This window comes from Pseudochaenichthys georgianus, chromosome 22, assembly GCF_902827115.2.
Source record: "Pseudochaenichthys georgianus chromosome 22, fPseGeo1.2, whole genome shotgun sequence".
Lineage (NCBI taxonomy): Eukaryota > Metazoa > Chordata > Actinopteri > Perciformes > Channichthyidae > Pseudochaenichthys > Pseudochaenichthys georgianus.
Window position 1 is genome coordinate 20,780,133 of NC_047524.1, and position 14,045 is coordinate 20,794,177.

The 14,045-nt window shown below is 46.6% G+C and overlaps 1 protein-coding gene across 3 annotated transcripts in view; it reads left to right on the top strand.

Moving 5' to 3' along the window:
- The window catches only part of ralgapa2 (Ral GTPase activating protein catalytic subunit alpha 2), a 103,585-nt gene that overhangs the window by 68,379 nt on the left and 21,161 nt on the right, over positions 1-14,045 (top strand). For all 3 annotated transcript variants that reach the window (XM_034111044.1, XM_034111046.1, XM_034111047.1), the window contains 6 exons: positions 104-923; positions 1,534-1,605; positions 2,310-2,433; positions 2,533-2,685; positions 5,746-5,904; positions 8,528-8,655. In XM_034111044.1, the coding sequence (XP_033966935.1) occupies positions 104-923; positions 1,534-1,605; positions 2,310-2,433; positions 2,533-2,685; positions 5,746-5,904; positions 8,528-8,655 (1,456 nt within the window). The remainder of the gene's footprint in view (positions 1-103; positions 924-1,533; positions 1,606-2,309; positions 2,434-2,532; positions 2,686-5,745; positions 5,905-8,527; positions 8,656-14,045) is intronic.

Below are 14,045 nucleotides of genomic sequence, written 5' to 3' on the forward strand. Positions count from 1 at the left end.
ATAGTCAGCTAAAGCCGTTTACCATGTTTTACAATTTCTTACGTGTGTTTTACTTCAGAGACTGTCTAAGTATATGTATCTTCCTGCCATCATTTCCCCCCAGAAAAGCGTCGTCGGAACATGGAGCTGATTCCCCTGACAGCACGGATGGTCATGACCCACCTGGTGAACCATCTGGGCCACCACCCGCTGAGCGGCGGCCCGGCCCTTCTCCACAGCCTCGTGAGCGAGAACCACGACAACCCGTATGTGGAGTCGTCCGAGCTGTCCTCCGAGGTTTTCAAAAGCCCAAACCTCCAGCTGTTTGTGTTCAACGACAGCACGCTGGTGTCCTACCTGCAGATCCCTGCAGAGACCCCCGCCGTCGGACAGCCCCCCAAATCTTCCTCCCAAGTACGTGTGATCGTCCGCGACATCTCTGGGAAGTACTCGTGGGATGGCGCAATCCTCTACTGCACCAACCATGACGACTGTGATGACGCAGGCGTTTTTGATGCAGTCGTCACCTCTCATGACCCTCACAGCAGAAACCAGCCTGACTCTCCAACAAATGGACCGTACAAAAACCATTGCTCAGTCTCCGACTCGCTGTCAGACTGCTACGAGGAGGAAGGGTTGGATATATTGGACACGCTTTTGGAGGACCTGGGCCACAGCAGCCCAGAATGCCTCCCCGTACCACAGCTCAGGCTAAACCAGCCAGCCCCCTCCCCGCATGGCATGAACTTGGAGCAAGAGAGCGCCATCATGGAGGCAATCTTGCGTCAGATGCAGCAGGAGGAGGAGCAGGTGAGGAGGTGGGATGCTGACTTGAGCTTTAAGGCTGCCTGCCAGAGTGAACCGTCCCACCAGGAACCAAAAGCTCCTTTCTACTTCTGCCGGCTGCTGCTCAATGACCTTGGCATGAACTCTTGGGACCGCAGGTACGCTACAAACCGAAACTAGCTACCTGGTTTGCACTGTAGACGAAGAAAGACGCAAACAAGAAGTAGGGTTCTTAGAAGTTATTCTATAGCCTGTTGATTATTTGTTTTGATGTAATTCTTTAACATTCTCTCTGCTCTCATCTTAAATTCAAGCAGTACGAGTCAGAGTTACTTCCTTCCTCCTTAACTAGTTACCTACTTCCCTTAAGTAACTCAGCTGCTGGCTCGTTACTCAAAGAGAGAAAGAGCACAGTTAAAAGCACTGCGGAGTCTAGAGAGACTTAATCTCCTCTCCACACGGTAAAGGTGCCCAGCTGTTTTCACTAAGGTCCACCTCGCAGAGCCACATCTTTGATGTGCTTTCCCGTAAATTAAAAGCTTACACCTCTTAATGGTGACCGTGCAACGGGCCCACAGCAAGAAGGAGATTGCTGTTCGCACCTGTGCCTTTTTTTTCCCTCTGTTAATCTTGTCTGCTAAACGAAACTCCACTATTTTCTCAATTTTCTAGTAGATTAAACCCTTTTTCCAACAGCAGCTAGTTGTTGCTACCATGCTTTTTATATTCAGAATTGAAAATGTAATCGAGACTTTTTTTGTTTAACAGGAAAAGTTTCCATTTGCTGAAGAAAAACTCCAAACTTTTAAGGGAATTGAAGAACTTGGATTCCAGGCAATGGTAATACTTTTATATATTTAATCTGACACAATATATATTCTGTTTGTATTCATATACTTCTGCTAATCATGAGACAGTCTTGCAGTAAACCTGTTAGAAATTAACTGAAATGATGCATCATACAGTTGCTCCAAGCTGAATATATTTCCCCTCCCCTTCACTCCCTCCCTTCCTCCCCAAAGATCTTTCTAATTAGTACCATCTCCTGTTGATCACAGCCCTGGAAGTCTCCCACAATAACTCTGTCTTTCTTAGTCTGATCATTAAGTACACCACACTTTGCTGATGACAGGAACTTATTAAAGATTTCCCTCAGGACTGGACTTTATTCTCCCAGATGGCCAGCCTTGGTTGGGCAATAACAACCTGTGCGCAAGCATGCAAAGTGCCCTAAATCTACCCCAGCATGATGTACTGCCATGGCAACAGGGAAAGTAGGGAAAGGGGGCCTTTGCTGGCATCCTTTTTCAAAATCAGGTTAGAGCTGCTGAGATAGTGGGAAAAAAATGCTCATTCTACTCTCCTGATTGTATACAACTCAAATTAAACTACAAATTAGATTTACACACAATTTACCTCCATAAGTGTTTTGACTTGCAAAGCATCAATCATCTGAGGTGGCCACTGGAGTGAGAAGCTTTTCAAGTTCTGTTAAAAAATGTCTGTTCTGGTTGTTCTTTTCAAATCCATGATTTGTTTTGTAGTCGAGAAACACACAAGATCGCTGTGTTCTACATTGGAGAAGGCCAAGAGGACAAGTGCTCCATCCTGTCTAACAGCGCGGGCAGCCAGGCCTATGAGGACTTTGTGTCAGGACTGGGATGGGAGGTGCCAAAAACCACACCCTCAAATCAACACATCTTATGTATCCACACATACTGCCTAAATATGCACACACTCACACTCAATTGTACATGTGTCCCTCAGGTGGACCTGGCCACACACTGCGGCTTTATGGGAGGCCTCCAGAGGAATGGCAGTACGGGTCTGACGGCTCCTTATTATGCTACCTCCACCGTGGAAACCATCTTCCACGTCTCCACTCGCATGCCATCTGACTCTGACTGCCTTACCAAAAAGGTAAAATAAAAATCTTGTTTGTGTTGATTATCTTTTTTTATCCTATGTAATGATAAACGTTGACAGTTCCTTCCTGTCTGTGACATTTGGATTCATGTATTATGTCATTGTCATTTTTGCACTCCTCAAGCCAAGAGTATGTAGAGAAAAAGGAGAAAATGATGCGGTGAAATGGCTACACAGGCCGGCCTGCCCATAGCAGTATGTTGTTGTAGCCTTCAGCCCTGTGTTAAGCTGTGATCAGGAGGTGTGACTCCAGAGTGCGGGCATTGATTAGTGACCCTGGCCAGGCAGGCCTGAGGAGTAGAGAGTTGCAGGCGCGTGAGTGAAGAGAGGGCATGTGCCGCTGCGGTAATGACTATGATTCTGCTAGCCCCTGCCCCCCTCCCTGTGTGCTGTGACCAGGGCCTGGATTCAGCCATTAGCTCTCCCTGCTAGGGCAGGCGCCGGCCGGATGCCGGCAGGATCCTTTTATCCAATTCCTGCTACCGCCACAGGAGCGATCGATTGGGTTCTGCAGTGGGATTCTGAGCTGTAGTGCACCAGTAGCAGTTAGCACGAAGAAATGAGCCGCAAGGCCCCTGCCCGTGCTGCCAATCTTCTCATACAGTACCCTGCTGAGAAGGGAAATTCATCAGGCTCTCCTCATGTTCAACCCCCCTATAGTCCTTCACAGACCTTCCCCCTCTTTGTTTCACCAATGACCCCCTACTCATTACGAAACCATCCTGAATCTGTGCTTGGTGACCACAAAAAATTAGTGAGCAAAGATTTTGACTTTGGCCAGAGTGAGGCGCTGCAGGGGCGGCCGGGCCCAGAGCGGAGTGTGCTACCACTCTTCTTCCATTCATTTTACAGGGAACTTCTGTAATTGCTCACGCTCACCTTGCAAAGATCTCTACAGGCTGCACAGAAATTGGCAGGCTGGCTGCTTGCATGGATGTGTCGGGGAAAGAGATGGCCGGGAGAAGAGGAAGTGGTACGAAGAATTGGATTGAGAAAAGCGCTTAGTCTGTGTTCAAGTAGGATGTTTCCCTGTCAATTTAAAAATAACACTTTTAGTCCAGCAGTCACTCACTTTACTGCCTGCAACCATAGAGGCGTACTGTGGGGGAGTGACGGATGGGGGAGCTCTGCTGGGCAGATTGTCTGTTTGAAGAACGTTGAGGGGAGAAAAAGAAACCAGCCAAACCAAAAAGAAAAGAGGGAAGACCATGAATTCCTCAATCCAATTGTGGGTTTTGGGACAGTGCAGGCTGCAGCAGTGGCAGCTGGCTTCAGTAATGCGGTTAGAGAAGCGACCTGCAGGGTTGGGGTCAGGCCTGTGTGTGTGTGTGTGTGTGTGTGTGTGTGTGTGTGTGTGTGTGTGTGTGTGTGTGTGTGTGTGTGTGTGTGTGTGTGTGTGTGTGTGTGTGTGTGTGTGTGTGTGTGTGTGTGTGTGTGTGTGTGTGTGTGTGTGTGTGTGTGTGTGTGTGTGTGTGTGTGTGTGTGTGTGTGTGTGTGTGTGTGTGTGTGTGTGTGTGTGTGTGTGTGTGTGTGTGTGTGTGTGTGTGTGTGTGTGTGTGTGTGTGTGTGTGTGTGTGTGTGTGTGTGTGTGTGTGTGTGTGTGTGTGTGTGTGTGTGTGTGTGTGTGTGTGTGTGTGTGTGTGTGTGTGTGTGTGTGTGTGTGTGTGTGTGTGTGTGTGTGTGTGTGTGTGTGTGTGGACAGAAATAGACAAGTGCCTTAGCTTAGCTATCACATTCACCCCCAGGCACCGCAGCTTAACTGGGCTGCTGCAGGTTGTTTTTATAAGGAGCCTCTTGTGTTCTGGGGTCCTCTGGTCTGCTGTCTCCATGTGTGTCAAGCCTATTGGCTGAGTGGAAGGTCAAAAAGGGCTAATTGGACAAGAGCCTTTGACTTGAATCACATTTTTATAAAAGAAGTCTCAAACATTTGGATGTGATTAACAAAGGAGTAAATAGGTTGGTGCAGCAGATGATTGACTAGAGCATAAGCATCATGATTAAGCTCATCCAAATGCTAATATCTTAACCCAAATTAACATCCCAGTGTTAATTGTCTGCAGCAAATGCATATTCAACATTTTCTCTGAAATTGTCCCAGTGACTGACCTGGTTGGTACCTGCTGATCCTTGGACAGACAGACTCAACTGGCGAGCTCCAGTAATCAGCATGCCGTGGATTTGTTTAAGATTACCGTATTACCATAATTAAGGGTTTATAATAGAATGTACTAATTGCATTTTTGGTGGCGAGGGCATGTTTCTTAATGGCTCATTAGGCCCACAGTACATTGGCAGATGTTTTCTTCCGAGCAGAGGCTCACTTTTCAGTGTCCATGATCCCCCCAGAAAACATCACTGGGCTACCAGCTAATAATTGATCCACACTTGTCAGAGAACATAACGAGGCTGTGTCCCTCTATTTAACTTTGAAAGAGGAAAGCTGTTTACCTATTTCAATCTAGCATCAGTCAATTTCCTGTCATTTAAGCATACGTTCTTCTCCTGCCCAGTTTCATTTGGGTTCGTGAATAGAGTGGAAATGGGAAGCAATTTAATCTCTGATGGGGGAAAGTCAATTGGATTTGAATTATTTGCTTTTGACATACTCAATTTTGTGTTCGCAATTTAAATTTGTTATGAAAAAAGCTATAAAAAGAGGCGAATCTAAGACTCCTACTTAAACCATTGTTTTCATAGTCACCTTCCACACTTGCTGCAATTATGCTTTATCTTTAAGATCCAACAAAAGTGCTTATATTGGAATAACGCATTAAATAATATATTTCTGTATACAGTGATAAAAGCCAGTAACGGCACATTTGCTGATCTGTCAGCAGTGAATTGTGTTTTATTATCCCCTTCTACACACCCCTTATATCTCATTGCACTCCTCACCCTTTACGAGGGGTTGCCCCAAGCTACTTGCTGGCTGAGCCCGGTGACATGCTCTAAATCTCGCTAAATGTGTGTTCCTGTCATCATCACCTTACCTTAGGGATGAAAATGACGTGCACTTGCCAGGTACTTGATTAGACTGATTTTGTTTGTTGGCAGCTACGTCACCTGGGAAACGACGAGGTGCACATAGTGTGGTCGGAGCACAGCAGGGACTACCGGCGTGGCATCATCCCGACTGACTTTGGAGACGTGCTGATCATCATCTACCCCATGAAGAACCACATGTATTTCATCCAGATCATGAAGAAACCACAGGTACATGTGCACACTGCAGATTTTATTAAGGGTCATTGGAAATGGGAAATTACTTTTTGACATTTATTTTTTTTAAATTATTATTATTATTATTTTCCTTTTATACTAACAGGACAAAGTGCCAAGCACAAAAGGCTAAAGAGCGCTCTGGCTATTTTCATCACTGCACTAATTTCCAGGCTCTGAGTTTAAACAGTCCCTACTCAGCTTCCTTTTCAGACTTTGCCATGAATTTCTCCGTCCTTTTTCCCTGTTATGGTTTCTGTCTGAAGGCTCTCAGTTCCTCATACTCCAGCTGTGCATTATTACCCATACTGTGGGTATGTGCTCTCGGAGATGGTTGCACTCCTTTCCTGCCTAGCTTTCATCTTGACCACTCTGAAGTACTGCACTCGATGTGTGGCCTTCCAGAGGAGAGTGAAATGTCTCTTTCAGGGAAGGGCTGCCTTCAGATGTTCAGATACATCCACAACATTTTCTACGATTTCAGAGATCCGTGACCTAATGTAAGAAATAATATTGTAGCTTTATAATGACAGTATACCAGCTCCAGAGGAACTGCTAATTATTAAACATTGGTAGCACTTTAGGACCAATACAATAATTGGCTCGCCTGCCTGAAAGTATCCGGGCCCATAGAGAGTACACGCTTGCATTTTGCTTGAGCTCCGCCTCTGGTGTCCTGCTCTTGGCTCAGCCAAATGAATGGAGAGAGAAAATAACTCTGGATTACATTTGTTAAGGGCTATACAAGTGTTTCGTACTGGGAGGTTGCTTTCGTTTAAAAAAAATGATCTGCTGATTTACAGACATTTCTTTCCCAATGTTGGTCAACAGGAAAAAGTATTTTTGGACACAGATCTTGTAGTACCGCCCTGTGGCCACTACGAACATTTGCTTTACCGTCCAGGGCACTTCCTTGGGACTTGGTTTCGACAGTCATAGCCCAACAATCTTGAGAATTTTCTGTTAAATATTTCATTTTTTCCTCTCAAATATTTGTCCTTTTTTTAACTCTGTTGCATATCTCTTTCTTTACTGCCAATAAGAAATCTCTGTACTAATCAAATTGATCTAAATAGTACAAATCTGCATTTCTTAAGAACTGTGAGCGACTGTTAGATTAATAAATAATACACAAAGAAAAGTGTGCGTTAAGTTCTTCAATGATCGCAGATGGTTCACAAATGAAAACATATTCTCAGTAGAGGGTCTCTGCAGCCAGAGCACAGGAGGGCGGAAAGCCACTGATCTGCCCCCCAACCGTGACCCCATGCAACCCGGTAAAAGTTATCTAAAATGCTCTCACTTAAACTGCCCCCGACTCCAAGAACCTTCTAAAGTAATCTACTCAGGTTTCTGATTTTAGTTTATCCAATGTCACCCAAGTCTTCTTGCATGTGATTATTAGGTTCTATGGAATTCCAATCACATTGGTTTCTCATACAGCATCTCTGTAGTATGTGTATTCACTCTCTGTCGTAAACGCCTTGTTGGAGCTCCTTCCCCCCCTCCCTGTGAGCCCACTGTGCTCTGATTGGTCAGCTCGCCCACTCTGTTCTGATGAGTCCACCACGTTACAGCGGAACATCAGTGATTATGTGTTACAGTGGCGTTTGTTAGCAACCAGAAAATGACACCAGTAATGACAAACAGATGAGAATGCTGCGTGGGGTCTGGGTGCCGTGTTGGCGGGACGTTGCGGGGCTCGCTGCTCCGCCCTTTGAGGCTCGAGGAGCGGACAGTGTGAGCTGGATTACTGGTGTAGTTTCCTGGTGGGGTCTGCGAGACACCGCGGAACTCAGCCTGAGCACACACATACACTCACAGCCAGGCTGTTCGCCACACAGTTCGCCACACACTCGCAGCCTGAGAAAAGATAAGGCTGAGTGAGTGAGTGTGTGTGTGTGAGGAGCTCCACGGATTGGTCCATTTGGACCAATTGGTCCTGGGGCAGCACAGACAGGTATTTTCTGTGTTAGAGTTTTACTCGCTACAGGGTGTACTTTGAGGGTTTGTGACTTTGCAGACCGTTTACATGCAGAAAAACCCAAGGGGACGGGTAATAACCGGAAAAGCATGACATGGCACCTTTAAAATCCATTTATTGTATAATTTGTCGGGTTATTATACGTGCTGAACTACCAAGTTGAAGACAGCAGGACCTTTTGGAGATTTTGACATTCACGTCAACTTCCAGGTCAACGACCATTGAGCTTCAGTGATTAAGGGCCCCCTTCCAATATGCATGAACAGACGCGTGTAGCCACCCACACTCACACGCTGCCACTGAAATGCATATTGCCCCTTTGTATTTGTTCGGTAGCTCAATATGAGGCCTTTGTTTTGTATTGATTGTCATTTTAATTTCATTTTCCTAACGTTGATTCGCATTAGATATGTGTGGTTGTCATGCAAAGTTAGGTAAGAATCCAATTTCAACTTGAACCCTTGCCCTAAACAGATGGAGAAACGGTTAAAAAGAGAAGAACAAAACACATTTTAATTAACCTTTTCCTACATTTTGGGAGATTACTTATACAAGGACAGAACGCTGAGTGAGTTAACTTTGGATTATTGTTGAGCGTTTGATGTCTCATGTTTTTTTTCTTTACTTCCCCAGGTTCCTTTCTTCGGGCCTCTGTTCAATGGCGCCATCATCACGGGGACGCTGCTGCCCAGCTTGGTGCGGGCCACCTGTGTCAATGCCAGCAGAGCTGTCAAGTCCCGGCTGACTCTCTACCAGAGCTTGTATCCTTGACTCCTAATGTGTTCTGCTACATTTAATCTGCACAGAGAAATCGAACAATTCATAAGAAAAGACCCCATTGATGACCCATACAGCCAAGATATTAACGGTTGTGAGCAGACATGGCTTTTTATAATGATTTCATGACACCACCAGTGGTTCATTTGGGTAAATTCATTGAGACATGTGGCGTGCTTGTCACATCAGCTAACGTACACAGCTGAGTGCTGACACTGATCTTTATGGGCTGGCTGATTTACATACAGCTATTAGGCCAGGGCTGTTTCACAGCCTGGAGCAGCATGGGAGGTTGTTTGGGGTTGTTTTGGGCAGGAGCGCAGATAATGTGTCATCATCTATCACTACCGTTTTATGGAGCACAAGGAGAGCCGAAATAAGAGCACCCTCAGCAAATGCACACACAGACAAACACACACATACTCATACTCGTTGTCATCCCTCCACCCATCCAGCCAACAGTGTGCCGTTAAGAGCCTGACTCCAGCTGTAGTTGTCAGTTAGTTTAAAGGGAGTGTAATCACCAATGGAGATGAATTAGCATGTGAATGCCAGCAGCACTGAGTTGGGGGGGTGAGACGGGGGGCAGAGTCAGGATGGCCCCTGGAGGGGGAAACCTGATCTCCCTCAACGCCCCGCTCCTCCTCGGATAGCATGTACGGCACCGCCTCACCAGAACCACGCTGCCCCTCTGGCAGTTGCTATAGAAACCTCCCCTGAGGATGTTTCATTTGGGTGGAAGACCACTCTTTTTTGTTTTTAGACATTGACGTATTCTGTTGAATTATTCTGAAGTCATTGTATCAGTCATTTACCCAAAAAAAGCCTCTTTTTCGTTCCTACAACGCAGCTGCGCATGTTGTTTACAGTCGGCTGTGTGTAAGTATGTGCCTGCCTGTATGCGTTTCACAGTGCATCACATCCCCTGGCCCCACCCCACCCCTATATCAGGCCTTGGCTGTGTGTCCCCAGGGGAATCCTGAGTGACAGATGTCTGTTACCCGACGCCAAGTGAATTAGCCCAGTGTGACACTCAGTGCCAGAGGGAGGGGGGTAGCCACAGGCCTCTGTGAGCCTCTGGGGGGAGGGGGGGGGGGGGACAGTACCGGGCCTGTGCCGGGCCACAAAAGCTTTACCTGGCATTCCTTAGCAGAGGAGCAGGCAGCGTGATCTATGAGAGGAGATAAGCGCTGCCTCTGGAGCTCTGGCACTGAGCGGCTGCCAGGCCTCACACACTCCAAGAGAGGAGATGAATGAATGTGCCAGGCAACACACACTGCCAGCATGAGTATCTGCATGTCTGTTTGTACTGCTGTTTGAATGCATAGCCTGAGAACTTGTGAGGACAGCCAAAATGTGATGACCAAGTTTTAGATTTTAAGTCCTAACTGGCACCGGTATGGACCAGAAGCGATAACCAGCTAATCTTTCAAATGCTTTCATCACTGTTGTATTACTGCAGCCTTTTGCACTTCTCCGTCTCCAGCCGTCATTCTTCCATCTTCTCAGGTTATGCGTCCCTTTATCTATCGCAGGTCGGAACAATGACCCTCCCATTTTTTTTTTTTGTCTCGGCTGTGTTTTTCTTTTTTTTTTACAAGGATGGAAAATCCTCATCCTTGGTTTACCCCTTCACAATGCCTTAACAATCCACAGTCTGCTCTCTGCCTGTGAGGCCACTCTCCAAGGTAATTAGTTGAATATTTCTTCAAAGAGAAGCTATATGACCCCTGTGTGTCCAGATAAAAGGCCAGTGTGGGGCTGTGGCCCCCTCTCTCGCTCTGTCACAAGGCTTCGAGAGGACTCCAGCAGTCTGCCGCAACGCTCACAGGATCTCTCAGGCTAATAGGATTTTATATTAAAAAATGACCACCAGCCACATTTTCAGAAAATACACAGACGGGCTGTAAGAGTGTTTTTCAAATACTCCCCCCTTGCTGTCTTCCTTTCTTCCTCCTCATCGCATCCTTTTTTCCCTCCAGCTCTGAACTGTGAGGATTTGTGAAATCTGTGTAGTTGTTTTCTTGTACTCTCCCATTGTCAGTTACAATCTGTGTCAATTTCTTCAGTCAAGACAAAACCTTGGCCTCATAGACACCATATCACAAGCCTCCCACAGACAGCTCATAATGTATCATCTATTATTCATATGCCTGATGGAAAATGCAGCTGGTCTGGCTTTGTGTGTTCTAAGTGTATTGTCTGCAACTAGTCTACACTCCACATTTTAAATAATTGACAACACAAAATGTGCCTTAACAACTTTTTTAGAAAACTACCACTTTTTGGGGTAGTAGAGTACAACACGTAGATGTAATTCTGTTCCTGCATTAATGGTGCCGTGTATGACATACCGGATAGAAGACGCAATAAGTGTGTTTGCGTCACATGAACTCAGGCTGTCACTGAATGGTTTTGCTGTCTGCTGCCATTTCCTGTTTTATGAAGATCCTTCATACTGTCACTGTGGAATAATGTCTCCACCCAGAAGCTGGGATTCATTTCTCTCTTCAGCAAGCACTTGAGTTTGATGTGCCGTCCATCGCTCTTTGTGATGGGGGTACTGTTGTGAGTAAAGTGTGTGTGTGTGTGTATATTGAGGAAACGGCAAGTTTCTAATAGGTGAGACAGTGCTGAACTGACCTTGATTCAGAGACATTGCCTCCCTACTGGACTGAATCAATAGTTTTTGCACACTGCCCTTAGTCCCCATCCTCTGGTCTGGCAAACACACACACTCACAAACACACACACACACAGATCCATCTCCAGGCAGCGATCAATAACCATAATCTGTTTCTGCCGATCGCCAGTCATGCGAGCCAGGCTTTTAGGTGTGTGTGTGTGTGTGTGTGTGTGTGTGTGTGTGTGTGTGTGTGTGTGTGTGTGTGTGTGTGTGTGTGTGTGTGTGTGTGTGTGTGTGTGTGGTGTGTGTGTGTGTGTGTGTTGTGTGTGTGGTGTGTGTGTGTGTGTGTGTGTGTGTGTGTGTGTGTGTGTGTGTGTGTGTGTGTGTGTGTGTGTGTGTGTGTGTGTGTGGTGTGTGTGTGTGTGTGTGTGTGTGTGTGTGTGTGTGTGTGTGTGTGTGTGTGTGTGTGTGTGTGTGTGTGTGTGTGTGTGTGTGTGTGTGTATCTGTGTGTGTGTATCTGTGTGCAGAGAGGGAGGCCTGATCCCAGAATGCTGCTGGAGTCTCTCATGTTCCCTCACTGGCTCCTGTGAGCATATCTACAGTCCTCCAGCTCCCTGAAAGCCAAAACGAGATGTACATCATTTCAAAGGATGTATACTGAAAAAATAATGGATATGATATCCCGTGAGCAGTTCTTTTTGTGCTGTTGCTGCACCCCCCAAGGTGCCATCATAATTACTACAGACCCTGCATTGGCAATGACATATTCTCACACCCCTTCCGAGCACGTTATTGTCCCACTCTCGCTGTGTCTTTGTCCAACGGCGGTGCGTTCTTTTGTATACAGTAAGATTCCTCACCTAGCGGAGATGAAAGTGCGGCTGTATGCATGATGGGATGTCATGAATAGGATATGCCATGTTAGTGTTGTCTCACATGAATTATTTAGCATCGTTGATAGGTCTAATTTGCCAGCTGTTGTGCCATAACTGTCGGCAGACTCATAGATAATACTCAGCCGTCTATATCGCTGTGGAACACGGTGCTTGACTGGGCACAGTGAGACGCCGGGCTAGTCATTATTTGCTGGTTCATGTAATGGTCTGAGCTGAAGTGAGTGTAACTAGCCAACTTCCTGTTTATGGAAAACAAGGCCGACCAACTAAGAGCTTTTACAAGTTGCACGAAGTAATTTGTGATATACAATATAATTAGAAATTACCTTGATTTGTCGTGCATTGTATATCTGGTACTACTGGTTGCAAGCCTTTATTTGGAGGCAGTCGGCTGTTGTTTGGTGGGTAGCGGGGGTCCGTTTCTGAGTTGAAGTGTCACTGCTTGGAATTGGCAAGGGCGGTTTGGGCAGAGGCTGGCATTGGCTTTGATAGAGCGGTTGAGAGTTTATGCAGTATTTGGGGGGCTACACTGAGAGGAGGGGTCTCTCCCCCACTGAATGTTTTAACCTAATCCCATTATCAGTGTAGCGCACTGCCTCCCATCTCTTTCCCCTCCTTATCCCTGCCCCCTCCCACCCTTCTCTCCAGCTGACCAGCTGTTCCTGCCGGGACTCACGACAATGTCCGATGTGTTCAGATCACTGAGTACCCCCCCCCCCCCCCATCTCCATCACACACACAAATACACAGGGCGCAGTCCATGCACAACCGAAGCAATTGGCTAGCCCATTGCTGGAGCCCAGGAAGGCCTAGAGGGAGGAGGGTGTTAGTGAGGGGAGAAGGGGGGAAGCTTTGGGTTTGAGGAGGGGGCAAGCACAGGCCTGTCAAACCAAGAGCCCTGACTCAGGAGGCAGCCCGGCTCGGATGGCATATGGCGTCTAGCTTCATACAACATGCAAAAGTATTCTCTCCATTTGCCCCCTCCCCTCATCGAGCCCCCCCCTGCCTGTCTCCCTCCCCTGCTGCTAATGCAGAATGACTCATAGCATTACTCCTTTTTTTTCTCCCTCCTTTCCCCCACATTAGTTCCTCCTCCTCTTGCCACCCAGCCTGTAACAAAAGGCGTCCGCTGCATGGCACCCACACCCTGAAAGCCCTGGGGGCCCAGCCCAGCCTGCACTCTGAGGCCTGAGCTGCATGGAGCCCGCCCCTTTAAACACAGGTAGAGCAGGCGTGGAACCAAACGGCCAACAGCAGGGACCCAGAGCCACGCCTCGGGTAGCATACACACACTGCTGGTGTCAAACTGTTGTGCCTGTTTGTGTTGGTACCTTTACGGTAGCTGCCTTTAATTTTGTAGCGCCTCTAGTAATATAGAACCATCCGGCTTTCTGTGGTTATGCATATTTAAGCCCCATGCGTCCTTTCTTTTTTTAGATGCAACCTGTATGACAAAGAAGGGTTGTCTTTTATTTGCAAAGAGTAACATACTTTATTTTGATTTACACTAAGCTATTATTTTATATTGTGAATAAAATAATATTATTTTAAAAATAGCAGAAGAAATGGCATTGCCTAGTGTAACACAAAAAGTGTCATGCTTGGTGTATTTTTAAACTTGAACCCCCACCCTCGCGCCCCTCCCCTTCTCTCTCCGTCTGTTATGCAGTCATGTCTGACATCTGTGTGTTTGTGAGCGGCAAAGTGAAAGCCAGCAACACCGCCAGTTTGGTGTGGGGTCGTATCTCTGTCCCATCCCCAACTCAGGGTCAGGGTATCAGGAAGAATGACATGAACAAGAACATCATAATTGTGAAAATTGTTTGGCCTGTTTCAATTTAAGGGCATATT